The 14,733-nt window shown below is 45.5% G+C and overlaps 1 protein-coding gene across 1 annotated transcript; it reads left to right on the forward strand.

The window, feature by feature from the left end:
- The first annotated feature begins 2,059 nt into the window (after window positions 1-2,059).
- Window positions 2,060-6,935, forward strand: PRR35 (proline rich 35). The gene is made up of 2 exons (XM_060282781.1): window positions 2,060-3,790; window positions 5,523-6,935. Exons 1-2 carry the CDS (start codon window positions 2,151-2,153, stop codon window positions 6,448-6,450), a joined length of 2,568 nt encoding a protein of 855 aa, XP_060138764.1. The 5' UTR covers window positions 2,060-2,150; the 3' UTR covers window positions 6,451-6,935.
- The last annotated feature ends 7,798 nt before the right edge of the window (window positions 6,936-14,733 follow it).

Raw genomic sequence — 14,733 nt, forward strand, 5'->3', positions numbered from 1 at the left:
ATATTTTACCCACGAAAATGCATTTTTGTACACGCTGTGTGGCTGGAGAACTGCATTGCAAAGTTCAGTAAAGTGTGAATGTCGGAAGGTGGCTGTGCTTTTGTTTTCATATTATTCCAGAAAATATCAATCGGACCTTCAGAGGAGAACTAAATCTAATTTATTCCCCTACCTTACAAGTCTGTGTTATAAGGCTAACAGACAGTGAATATGAAGCGCTTAAAACATTTCAGTTTAGCATAGAAGGGAGAGGACAGTGGGAGTGCGCCAAAAGGGAGCAAGCCGCCCCAGTCAATGCTAACTACGATTCATTAGAAGTCTCTCCAGGCACAGTTCCTCTCTGCTAAGGATGGCTCTGCTGGTTGGGGCCAAAGGCTGATCTAGTCCAATGTTCTGTTCTCTCCATAGTGGTTGTGCTTCAGCACAAATTCCTGTTCTCTTGCCCTCCCCCCCTTCTTGCCAGGGAGAGTGCACTGGGGGACTTTTCAGTCTAGCACAGAAGGGGAACAGCAGAAGTGTGCCAAAACTGAATAACCAGTCCTGGTTTGCCTGTGAATATTTCTGAGGCTGCCTCAGGCACATGAAGAGCAAATGTTTCTGAGCATCTGACCTGCAAACTGTGTTTTCAGAGGAGACAGGAGTCCAGTTTCCCAGCTACAGTTTCAGGCTGCGCATGAATCAATCACTGAGGAACAGGAAATAGGATTGAGTTGGATATGACCATATGTAAAGATCTTTTTTAATGAAATAAATAAGAAAAGTGAGCTGATGCCACTGTACTCCGTACACACAGATGTTGCATCAAACATTACTGGGGTGTGTGAGATGACAGGAACACAGGAAGGTGTCTTATACAGAGTCAGACCATTTGTCCATCTAGGTCAGTTTTGTCTACACTGACTGGCAGTGGCTCTCTGGGGTTTCATACTGGGAACATTCCCAGCCCTACTGGGAGATGCTGGGGATTGAACCTGGACCTTCTGTGTGCAGTACAAATGTTCTGCTGCTGAGCTAAAGCCCATATTTTCCAGTGAGACACAATATGAATGCCTACCTTTGCAGTACAGAGTCTATTAATGCATCTTTCTCCCCCAGTTTTTCAAATTTCATTTATACTTATCAAGTTTATACATTTCACTAGTTTGATACATTTCACTAATTTTACAATCATTTTAACATTTCAAAACCTGACTTCCTTCCTCCCCTTTCTGTGGTTCCTTAAATTTATTTTTAATATCCTCTGCATATCCAAATTAACATAATTTGCTCATTTATTCATCTACTTCAAATATATTCTCTTATAAAACTGCAGGTTATTACAATTATCTTATCCGTTTACAATTTATCTGTAAATATTCAATAAACCATTTCCATTCTTTTATAAAAAGTTTATCTTGATTTCTTATTCTTCCACTAAGTTTCACGATTTCTGCATATTCCATAAGTTTTTGTATCCATTCTTCCTTTGCTGGGACTTCTGCTTCTTTCCATGTTTGGGCGAGTAACATTCTTGCTGCTGTAGTCACGTACATGAATAAGTTTCCATACATTTTAGGTAGTTCTGTCCCTATAACTCCCTATAACTAACCAAAAGAAAAACGTCTGGGTTTTTTTTTAACAAAGGTTATTAAACATCCTTTTCATTTCATTATATATCATTTTCCAGTAAGCTTTAACCTTACTACAATCTAACACCTGTAAAACTTGCAAAAATGTATCATACATCAGATAATAAATGTTGGAAATGTAAAGAAAAAGAAGGAAACTTTTACCACATGTGGTGGATGTGCCCCAAAGTAAAAGACCTCTTGGGAAAGATTTATAATGAACTGAAAAAGGTGTTGAAAAACACTTTTATTAAAAAACCAGAAGCCTTTATACTTGGAATAATAGGGGAAGAAATTCCCCAAAAAGATGTTACATTTTTTCTGTATGCCACAACTGCTGCAAGATTATTACTTGTCAAGAACTGGAAGATTTATATTTAGATTTGATTTAGATTTATACATTTTTGCCAATTGTCCATTAATGCATCTTTGTGCTATCTCTCTTTCCAGATTGTGCTGCAGTTCCAGCAAGGTGAGCCATCGGGCGTGGATGCCTCGAGCCCCACACCCCATAACTTGAGAACTGGGTTGTTGGGGGCAGCCATGTCGAAGGAAGAAGCGGGCTGTAAGTTGGCCTCAGTCTACAAGCACAAAGAACGCAAGCCCAAGAAGCCCCACTACATCCCCAGGCCATGGGGGAAGCCCTACAACTACAAGTGCTTCCAGTGCCCTTTCACCTGCATGGAGAAATCCCACCTTTACAACCACATGAAGTACAGCCTGTGCAAAAACTCCCTCTCGCTGCTCATCGAGTCGGACTGGCCCTATAAGAAGGGCAACCTCCTCCACCCGGATCTCCGACTCCTGCATGCCACAGAGGCTTCGCGGACTTGCGGGAGGCCCGATGAGCCGGAGATACACGCCTCGGGGACCACTGGAACCACAAACCACAAGAAGGCAGCAGGCAGAGAGAGCAGCGGAGACAAACTTGCAGGGACTGAAGACCTGGCCTCGGAAAGGATGAGTGATGAAACCAACCAGTTCCAAGAGGAGGAGGAGGAGGAAGAGGAGGAGGAGCTGTCCGGGCTGTTGCAGGACATGGACTCCGGGGAGAAGAAGGAGAAGGTGAAAGAGGCCAGCCCTACTGGGGAGGACTCGGCAGAGCCTGACATGAACACCTTGCTCTTCCGGTTTAAAAATAAGAGGGATAAGCCTTGCAAAGACCCCACGCCGGACTTCATCATCACGGATGTCTTCTCCTTGAAGAAGCACGTGGTGAAGGGGAAAGAGCCGCCTTCCCCTCTGGAGTTAGAAACCAAGCCAAAGCATTGCAAAGTGCCCAAAAAGTGTCCCGGGACTGGCGGGGTCCTGATGGAACAATGGAAGCTAGTAGCCAACGGGCAAAGGAGAGGTGCCAGTGAGGTCCCGACGCTGTCTCCCGATGGAAACATCATCCCCTGTTACCCTCCTCCAGCATACCATGAATACCATGAACCCCAGAGCCTCAACCTCTCTTTGCTGGGGATCAACTATCCATTGAACCCCAACCTCTTCTCTTATCTCAGCCCTTCTGTGACCAGCAGCTCCACGCCACACTCCCACCTGACCCAGCTGCCTTTCCTGGCCTCCACTGCCCAGCTGATGCACCCCCATTCTGCTCATTTCCAGCCCCTGCAGAACCCTGAGAGGTCGGCCTTCCTGCCCCGCTTCTACTACCCGCTCCTCTTTGAGCATTCTTTTGCTTCAGCGGAAAACAAGATGGCCGCCACCAAGCCTGAGGCCCAGCAACAACCCGCAGCCGCCATGCCCGCTCCTCCCCAGGCCAAAACCCCCACAGAGCCCCCAAAAGCTGGCCTGCTGAAGGTGCCAGTGCTGAAAACCGGCCATCCTTGGGTGAAAGGGTTCCGGGAAGAGCTTCCTCCTCAAGAAACAAGCCACAAAAGGTTGCTGCTCCAAGCTGAAGAGGAGAAATGGCTGCTCCACGAGAAGGAGAGTGGTTCTTTCCTGGGTGTCAACAGCCTGTGCAGAAAGCCAGTCCCTGACGCCTACCGGAGCATCACAGGTTTAAAAGAGGGGGCCGCCCTTCTCCCCAATAGCGTCAGGAAGGCAGAACTAACCACGGCCACTTGCTTGGATGGTGGAGGGACCAACCACAGCAACCTGAAGAGGAAATTTGCAGGGAACAGCCTTGATTTTGTAGGATCTGATGTACCGACTCCTGCAAAAGTCACATACCAAGCCAGGTATGATGTGCTACGTAGCCTCCATCCCTAATACATGCTTTATAAGATATCCTGTGTGACAGGAATGGGGAATCTCAGACTCAGGGACCAAATACAGCCCACCAAGCCTCTCTATCTGGCTCTGGGGATTCTCCCCAGTCACACCCCCTCTCTACAGGCCACACCCCTCAGCAGCCCTACTTCAGACCATCCTTGAGCCTTTATCCTGGCTGGGATGTTTCCTTGAACTCTGATTGCACGGATGAAGGAGAGGCAGGGGTGTGTATATGTAAAAGTAGCCCACTGTACAAAGACAACATTCACTTTCATTGCTCCACCCACTTTTGCCTTTGGCTGCAAATGGGCACGTGGCCTCTGGAAAGTTGCTTGGAAGTGAATGTGGCCCCTGAGCTGAATTAGGTTCCCACTCCTGCTCTGTAGCTTTGTAAGCAATTTTTCTTTTCTTTTTTAAAGTGATTTCCCCCCTCAATATGTATACAAACAAATATAAAGTGGGGAATGAGGTTAGGGTTACATCCGGGGTTATCAAGCTAGGGACCTCTATTTTAACAGGCTGCTGCAGAGTCCAGGCCAATGCTGAGTGATGGGCACATGGACCAGAGACTTCTTAAAGCAAAGCTTAGAGTTGGAACGCATGATGCATTCAGACCATTTTGGCCATTCAAGCTGTTACTGCCTACTCTCTTTTGCAGCGGGCAACCATGTTAGTTACTTCCAGACAGCCTGTTCCTTGAGCATTCATCTCGATTTGTTTGCACAGGGTCTGATGGGAGGTTAGATGGCATCAGCTATTTACTGAGCATTCATCTCAATTTATTTCTGAGAATGTTAGAGGAAGTTGAGCCATTTTTATCTCCCTGCTGTTCGGTACATTTTCCTGTCACTTTCCTTATCACAAACAGACTGTGGGCATGTCTTCAGGCTGCTGTGGTATTTGGCCAACATCATGTAATCTTATATGATGTTCCTCTTGCTGCCCTTATCAGAAAAGTTTGTTGCGATGGTGGTGGTAGGGTTGTTGAAGAATTCATGGAAATGAATGGCTGCAATGCCCTGTGGTTAAGCTACTATACATAACAACATCTGCTACTAGGGAGCTGTCATTGAAAATATTACCAAAGTGGTATTTGGCATCAAGGAAGTTATCCTTGCTAAACCCTAATGCTTCTCCTATATGTTGGAGAGGGTGAAGTTTGGTCAGTACATACCTCCACATGTGGTAGGATTGCCCCAGGTGCAAGAGCTTGGGAAGGTGGTATGCCAGGATACCAATGTGATTCCTGGTCAATGGATACATTGACCAGTGCTGGTCAACAGTGGATAAACATCCATCTCCAACACAGTGTTTCTGGATAGAAAGTTAGACATTAATCATAAAGAGCTGTTGAGTCCATTTACTCTCAGCTGCAGAAGCAATTGTAGCTCAGAATTGGAAGACACTTCAGAATGTAAATATTGTACAAAAAAATGGCAATGGTACAAAAAAAGTGCTCTTTCAGAGAAAAACACAAAACAAAGGGTAATGCCAAATCAATTTAAATTTTGCAACGTGAATTTGTTGATGTGGCTGATTCCCACCCAAGAATAGTTACAATCTGGAAGTGCCCCTTGCAAACTCATTCAACCAAACCAGAGAGGTCTTATTTTACCTTAGATGTTGTTCTGTTTTTTTTGCCCTGCTTCATTAACAGTTCTCTTCCACCCTGTCTGTTTTTTGTCCCTCTACCTTTAGCAGTTTGAGAACAGCCCCTACGCAACCCTCAAAGTCTCTGGACCATTGGCACGTAGAACTCCATGCCTGCCCACCTGAAGACCAGGAAAATATTGGCGGCTCTGACATTTTATCCCCCATAATTACACCTTCGGACCACCTACTTTTCAAGCCAAGCAAAGCAGAAGCTGTAACTGTTGACCCGAGAGACCCAGAGGCAACAACAGTGCTCATTGGTGACTTGTCCAAAACTTTAGAGGAGTATCAGGATGTGGAGAAGAAGCTCTCGGACCTGGCTAAAGAGGACAGCCCAGCACAGAAGCAGCTAAGGGACCAGCTAATCAAAATCCGGCAGGAACTGTTCCATATCCATCAAGCGCTGGAGAAGGCAGCCAAGCCCAGTGAGGGCCCTTTGGATCTCTCGGTGAAAAGGTCCTCAAAAGGTTTGGAGAAAGGATACCAGGACAAGAAGGAACCCAAGGATGCTGTTGGGAAGGTCTATGACAAAGATTCAGGTTCCATCAATAGATGCTTGGTGGTGGGTGAAGCTAGTGAAGAGGATGAGGCATCTGATCGTCTTGTTGAGTCAGAGAACAAAACCATTGACCTGCTGATCAAAATGAGTCGTTCAGAGGCTCTCCGGAGAAGCTCCTCTTCAGATGCCCACCTGGAAGCCGTCATCAAAGCCGAGGTGCTCCCACTTACTGTCCCACTAGAACTCAGGCATGTGATGGAGCCCTATTACAGCCGTACCACCAAGTGTGAGGCAGACTCCAGTGTCCTGCTGTGCACAGATGGGAGACCCAACCCCAACCAAGGCCCACCACTTCCTGTGACCGAAGACATCCCGACAATGGGGTGTCGAGCCATCCCACGCTCCCTGTCGTGCAGTCTGCCAAATGAGACAGACAGGGTGTGCATCCACAGTCCTATAAACACAGACCCGTGATCCTCTGTCTGCACTTGTCAAGAGCGCTTCAACATGTCCCCTGCCCACAAAACTCCCTTTCCACACTCTTCCCGCAAACTCCAACAAACAGTCGAAAAAGGCTTTGAGGTCTGGAAGGTGCCCTACCCATCACAATGGCCTCTTGAACTTTTTGCCATGAAATCCAGGTGGATCATATAGCATCCCCTTTTCAGACACCTGTACATCCTCCTCTCATTATGTCCCCAATCTGCAGACCTGGAGATGATTGGGGAGCAAATGAGGTCAACGCCTTTTGAAAGGACATGTATAAGAAGGGGATCTGCCCCATTTCCCCCCCTTATCAGCTAAGCAAGATACATTTTCTGATAAGGCTCGCTTCCAGATTACCTGTTTATTAAGCAGTCATATGGATTGGGTTCCACAGAGTTTGTAGGGAGCTTAGATGACATTGCATCAGGAAAATGTTACCCCACACCTTTCAGGTAATATCCCCATCACTTGTCTTGTTGAAAAAAATCAGAGTTTTTATTGGAGGGGGGGAGCTTTGTTGTGCAAGAGTGCCAAGTCAGCTGTAAGTGTGCAACCTGAATTTGCCAGTACTGTATGCGGTTGAATCCCACCCAAAATAGTGACAGTTTCTGGAAGCTCCCAAGGTCTCTTTTGAAGATGGATTAAAGAGGCTGATGGATCTCATCCCCTAAGAAATCAGCAAAAGTGAGCACCCAAAAAGTAAAAATGAGGCAAAACAATTGCAGGACTTTCAGACAAATTATGGATTAGCTATATAGTCCACTATTATACCATTTTAAACAGTCAAGGCTTCCCCCAAAGAATCATAGAAGTGTAGTTTCTTAAAGGTCCGGAGAGTTGTTAGGAGACCCATATCCCCCTCACAGAGCTACAACTCCCATAGTTCCTTGGGAAGAGGGATTGACTGTTAAACCACTCTGGGAAATATAACCCTGAAGGGAATAGGGATCTCTTAGCAATTCTCAGCACCCTTAACAATCTACAGTTTCCAGGAATCTTTGGGGGAAGCTGTGACTGTTTAACGTGGTACGACACTGCTTTGTGTGTGTGTGTACTTACTTACTGGTTTAGTACTGGAAAATGTTGCAGAAGCTTGTCACCAGCATTGTTAGCACAACTAAAAGGCACAATTCTTTTCTTCATGTGAATTTTAAAAGCTTCCCTTTCCTGACAATATTCAGATAAGTGGTTATCTTTCTACGTCACAGCTTCAATTGTTAAACTGGTTTAAACATCCTTCCCTGTCCTGTCCCTATAGTTTTATGAAAGGAGTTACACGGGAATGGGAAATTTGAGTTCCTCCATTGTTCTTGGACACCAACTCTCATCAACCTAGCCAGCATGGCTGATGGCTAGGGATGATGGGAACGGTAGCCCAAAAATATCTGGAGGGTTATAGATTCAGCATCCCTGAATTTTAGCTCCAACAGAATTCAAAGTAAGCAACACTTTCCAATGATTCTTTGCTGGAAACCATGCCACTGAAACTGGTATAGAACTGACACGAGCTCGTAGTTTAGACAGGGTGCAAGGAAGCAAAAGATCCCATCACAATTCCCTGGCCCTCCCATCTGGTTAAAGAAGTTAATTTTGTTAAAATTACTGCTTGTCTTTATGCAGTCCTATGACAGGGGTGGTGGATGGGGACTTGTGGCCTTCCATTGTTATTAGAATCATAAGAGTTGGAAGGGACTCCCAAGGGTCATCGAGTCCAACCCCCTGCAATGCATCCGTGAGAGATGGCCATCCAACCTCTGCTTAAAAACCTCCAAGGAAGGAGAATCCACAACCTCCCAAAGGAGTCCAGGACTCCCAACTACAACTCTGATTGTTGGGGGCCCAGTAACATCTGGAAGGTCACAGGTTTTCTGTCTCTGCACAGTGCACTGGGAGATGGCAGCATTTTGGTATTTCAGGAGGGAAGGGAGTTTTCTTGGCCTAGCCTGTGATTCTGAGGAGGCAGTGAATACCTGAAGATCAGCATGGTGTCTTATTCCGAAAGGGATTCTGAACACATTGCAGTTATTCTACACACAGAAGAATATGAATTAAAAAAATTATCCAGTAGCACCTTAGAGACCAACTAAGTTTGTTCTGGGTATAAGTTTTCGTGTGCATCCACACAAAAACCTATACCCAGAACAAATTTAGTTGGACTCTTAAGGTGCTACTGGATGATTTTTAAATTTATTTCGACTGCATCAGACCAACATGGCTACCTACCTGAATAGAGAAGAATATGAGTTTACCATAATGTGTAAGTTTGCCGGAAGTGTTGTTTACACCACTAGAATGCCAGAAGCTGTTTGCTAGTTTTGCTTTCATTTCTTTTCTTTAAAAACAACAACAACATACTTACACAACACAGGTTAACAATGTGGTTCAATTGTCAGCAGAGACTATTATGGAACAGAACTGTATTCAAGGCTGTATCCACAGTGGATACATTTCCAGATGACCTGTTTATTGAATATTCGTCCTGATTTGTTTACAGGGAGGTTAGATGACATTGTAACAAAAGCAAGTATCGTTTCATACTTTCTGGTCACTTTCCTTATCACACATAACCCTGATTCTTTGAGGAAGCAGGTTTGTTGCGCATGAGCTCCCAATCAGCTATAATGGCACATCCTGAATATGCTGGCATGTGATTGAATCCCACCCTAAAATAGCAGCAGTCTGGATGCACTCTGCTTGCAACTGCATCCAAGGTAGGCAACAGGGCTGGATTTTTTGTTCTTTTGTTTCTAGAGAGCTGGAAGCAGCATGAGTGAGATGACGTTATGCACATCATATCAGGGATACACAAAGACACAAAAAGTGGCCTTACATCAAGCTGGACCATTATCTCATCCGACAAAGTACTATCTGCTTTGATTGACAGCAGCTCTCCAAGATCTCAGTCCATTGTCTTTTCGAGACGTGTCAAATTAATGAATTTAATGGATTTATGTTTCGCTGCCTTCACCATTCAAAGATTCACCAAGCCAGCTTAACATTAATCAGAACCATAAATACAGCATGGTAAAGGCAGGCACTAAAAATAAAAATGCTTTTGCTGCACCATAGAAGCAGGAAGGTCGGGGAAAACTCACAGATAAAACTCAAAAGCCTAATCAACAAATTAACCATGGGAAAAGGTTACTTAGTAGCTACCTGTGGCTTCCAGGGACTGAACCTGCTGACTTCCATGTGCCAAGCAGACGCTTTGCTACAGGGCTGTGGCCTCCACTTCTGGGCACGAAAAAGGAGGTTTGCAGGTTTTGGGGAGCAATAAAAACATGTGCACCACGGGCAACTTTCTCAAACAACTTTCAACTCCTAGCTCCATGGTGGCTACACAGAACCTCTGGACTCTAGAGTCAGTGGTAGTATACCACTGAATGCCCGCTGTGAGGGAGCAATAACTATTAAGTCCTTGTTTTAGGTTTTCCAGAGGCATTTGGTTGTCCACTGTAAGTGGTATAATTACTGTTTTTAAACCTGTGGTGCAGATGAAGCCATGCTGTCTATCAGCAAACTGCTCTACTAGCGCTGTTAATGTAGGAGGACTTTTCCGTGATTTGAAAAACTAAGCTGTGAACATCCAAACGCTGGAGTGAGAGGAGGCACGCCCAGAGTTTGCCACAACATTGTCTTGTTTGCCCACACTTCCTATCACAGCATCCACCACCACCACCCCAATCACCCATGAAATGCAACAGTCACTCAAACACCAATGCTGGGGCAACACCCCCGCTGCACTTCGTACATCAGTCAATGGCAAAACACTGGTGAATAAATGATACATGCTATATTTATTTATTTATAGTGTATGGTGCTGTGGGGAGGGATGTCACTGGGGTGGGGGTAGGGGGTGGGATAAAGAGTATTATGTGTTATTTATTGTCCACAGGTCTAAAGAATGTAATAAATAAATAAATAAAATTTTGAAAAATGAGTGGAAGTGAATAGCCTGATCTCTTTGCTAGGGTTATTATTGCTATTGTTGCAGGGGCAGCCTCTGCAATGAAGTAACATGGATCATTCCCTCTCCTTCTGATGTTTATGTCTTGCTTGGGTTGCCTAAACAGCATCACCCAAGAGAGAGGTATTAGCAGGCGATATATATATATATATATATATATATATATATATATATATATATATATATATATAATTTATTTAGAGCGTTTGTACCCAGCTTGTACCTGAACAGCTTACAACCAGTCAATTAAAGCAAGATCTGTACTGTCTGCAGATTTATACCACCTGAACAGCATGACATAAACTGGGGGGGGGGAGCAAACTTGGGCGCCAATTCTTAAAAGTTCAGTAGTAGTCCTTGTAATGAGAAGTTCAAGTGTGACTGATGGAGCTGGTCTCTCTTAATTAAGGGGGAAGCCTGAAAACAGTTGAATGAAGACCAGGTGTGACTAGTGGGCACAAAATTTCTAGTTGACTGTTCAGGGAGAATGGACAACTGGGGAATGGAATGGAGTCTCCCGAAAGAGAATTGGCTGGGTGGAACCCTGAGCGATTCTCAACTTGGACTCCCAACACATTGAAATGTTTGGGACGTTCCCTCACTATGGTAGCCATTTAGCTGTTAAAGCTTTGGTAATAGACTTGTCTAATATTTGGCTAAGCCTCATTATTAGAAACACATTCTCACCCAACTGCTAAGCCCTGCAGAACACTGGCTAAGATTAATTTCACTGTCTTTCCTAAACCGAAACAAAATATTTAAAAATTCCTTCCAGTAGCACCTTAGAGACCAACTAAGTTTGTTATTGGTATGAGCTCACAGAAGAAGCTCATACCAGTAACAAACTTAGTTGGTCTCTAAGGTGCTACTGGAAGGAATTTTTTAAATTTTGTTTTGACTACGGCAGACCAACACGGCTACCTACCTGTAACTATTTCCTAAACTGGCAGTGGCAATCACCTCTTTTATCTGAATCATTGGCCTTTTCGTTGGTTTACTGCAAAGAGCCTGGATTCACTCCAAGTCCAAATAGCAGCAGCACCTGACTGATCCACTGATCATTGTCTTAAGATCACATGGTGCTAAAAGCTGATAATCGGGCCAGGAGATCTACCTTGCCCTGACTGCATGTGACCAATAAGGCTACACACGCTGCATTTGTCAGATCTCATTCTTTTGTTGTTGTTGTTGTTGTTGAAGGGCATAAGCACATGTTACATGTGGGATGGAGAACCTCAGGTTTGGGGCCAGCTGTGGCCCTCAGGGTCTCTCTGTCTGGTCCTCAGGACTCTCACTGTTCCTGCTTTGAGTGACTTTGCCCAGAAGGTGTCCTTGATCCCTGTTGATGCCTCTTCCTACTGAACAAAAGTAGCAGAGTGGGGGGGGCATGGTTCAGCTTTCCCTCCTTGGCCACAATCTTAGTAAAAAAAGTATCCTCCTGTCACAGAAATTAAAAGCATCCCATTAGATCTGATGGCAGTCCCCACCACCACTAATTGAAGCACAGGGCAGTGGGGGCAGGATAGAATTTTTACCAAGATGGTGGTTGGGAAGGCTTAAGCCAGGGGTCCCCAGATTTACCGGCGTTTGGGCCGGTTCCCACTGCGCTGATCGCGCGGCGGGCCGGAGGACGGGGGAGCGCGCGCCTGTGCAGGCCGGCGGGCGGGGGAGTGGCGGCGCGCTTCCAGGGTGGGAAAAGCGCCGAAAATCCGTTGTGTGCATGCGTATGGGCCTCCCCCGACCCGGAAGTGCACCAGAAATGACCTCTTCCGGGTCGGGAGAGGCCCATACGCATGCACACAAAGGATTTTCGGCGCTTTCTTCCCGACCCGGAAGAGCGCTGCCGCGCTGCGCGCCGTAAGAGCGGGCGGCGGGGGTCGTCGCGAGCCGGATTGGCAGGCCAATTGGGCCGCATCCGGCCCCCAGGCCGTAGTCTGGGGACCCCTGGCTTAAGCCATACCCCCACACACACACACCTCGGCCAGCACCCTGTGGCATTGATGATAACAAAGTCCCCTGGTCCATCTCAGTACTGTTGACACTGACTGGCAGCAGCTCTCCAGGGTTTCAGAGAAGGAACATTTCCAGTCCTACCTGGAGATGCCAGGGGTTGAACCTGGGAAGTTTTGCATGCAAAGCAGATGTTCTGCTCTATTGTTTCCACACAATTCATGGCAGGGCAAATACCTCCCTTGGCTTTAAAAAATAATAATCGCTCTTTAAGGTGGCCATCAACACATGGTGGAATTGATCACACAATGGCGTTTGCAGAATACACACACAAAAAGAGTCTGGAGGAGAGGCCCACAGGCTCCAACACAAGACAACTTTACCAAGGTCACCAGGTAAGTCAGTAAGAAGATGTGGAACAGCAAAGCACCTCCACGCCTGGACTCCTTGCTCTGAACTAGTAGCAATAGTAATACTGATATGAATACTAAAAAAAGGTTTTCTGAGAACAGCAACAGCATAGCTGCTGGGCAAATGAAACAATGGAGAAGGAAGAACCTTTCCTGCTTATGAACTGGAGGAGAGAGCGTGGAGCGAGGCAATCAGATTTCAAGTTCAAAAAGCAAAAGTGTTTACCTTTGTGTTTAGATAATTGGATAGGAGTTGAGCGACTTGCAAGACTTGTCGTGGCTCAGATCACACCCTGAGGACACCCAGCTTGCTCCAGTGCCAGCCACATTACATGGTTATTTGGTCAACCTAAGGAAATCTGATAGTCGGCCATTACTTCTCCTTTATGGTACAGCCCAGCTGATAGGCATCTGAGTTGGTCTCAGGTGAACGAAGAAGGAAGCTCGCCTTGTCCCAGTCTCCCATACCAACAAGAGCACCTGTCTCATGTTTGCATTTGGGTCTCTGGGGTGGACAAATGGGTCGAATGAGAAGGGCAAAGGCAGAAGAAAACCTTGGGCTCCCCCAGACCATTGTTTATTGAGCATTCATCCTGAACTGCTTGCTCAAAGTATATGTGGAGGTTATACAATGTCTATTCTTTATTCAACATTTGTTCTGATCCAGTAGGGGGTATTATAAGACAAGGAGTGTGCATCCTGAATTTGTGTAGAGGTTATACATCTTTCCATCAACTTACTTGTTATTCCACACTTTCTTCAGCACTTTCCTAACCACAAAACAACCTTTAAAAAGTATATTTGTTGCAACAGAGTGCTTTAATCCACTTTAATTGCACAAACCTAAATTTACAGTATGTGACTGAATCCCCCTCACAAAAAAACTGATTATCTGGAGGCACCCCAGAGCAGGTGCAGGAGGGAGAAAAGACCAAGGCTGGATTAACTTCTCTCCCCCCTGCGATATAGAACTCATTTTTTTACACTTCTCTCCTACACTTCTTCCAAGGAGCTTAAGGTGCCATACATGGTTCTCACCACCACCACCACCCATTTTATCTTCACAACAACCTCATAAGGTAGGTTTAGTCCGTGAGAGAGGTACTGGCCAAAGTCACCTAGGAAGCTTGATGGCTGCATGGGGATATGAACCACCCTGGCTGTTGGGATGAAAGATGTTTTCTAGGCTGTATACAAAGTACTGTATACCTTTAAAGCACGTTTGAAGCACGTTCTTTGCTTCAAAGAGATGGTGGACCATTTGCTGGACAGGGGTCCCCAGCCCTGAGTAAACATTACTGAAGACTCATGGCCACAGGGGTGGGACAAAGTTGGAAAATATTGCACTATATTACGTGCAGTGCAAAAGATCCATATTAATTCTGCTCCCAGCTGGTTGTGGAAAAGCCATGCCTCCGCAGTGCTAACAGACTCTAGTGTGGAAACAATCCTGTTCCTAAAATGTCAGGATTTTTATTTTTATTTTTAAACTACCACAAAGCCCTATGATTCTCAAATGAGGGAGAACTGAAAAATCAAATTAAAAATTATTTGGGAAAATCACTCATATTTATTCCACTTTATTCCACTTTTAAAAAATAATCCATTTCTTTGCTCCATGTATTACCCTGTGATGACTATTCCAAATACCATTGCTCAGATATTGTTGTTGCTGTTTAGTCGTTTAGTCGTGTCCGGCTCTTCGTGACCCCATGGACCATAGCACACCAGGCACTCCTGTCTTCCACTGCCTCCCGCAGTTTCGTCAAACTCATGTTCGTAGCTTCGAGAACACTGTCCAACCATCTCGTCCTCTGTCGTCCCCTTCTCCTTGTGCCCTCAATCTTTCCCAACATCAGGGTCTTTTCCAGGGAGTCTTCTCTTCTCATGAGGTGGCCAAAGTATTGGAGCCTCAGCTTCATGATCTGTCCTTCCAGTGAGCAC

Source organism: Zootoca vivipara, chromosome 14 (assembly GCF_963506605.1).
Source record: "Zootoca vivipara chromosome 14, rZooViv1.1, whole genome shotgun sequence".
NCBI classification, from domain to species: Eukaryota; Metazoa; Chordata; class Lepidosauria; order Squamata; family Lacertidae; genus Zootoca; species Zootoca vivipara.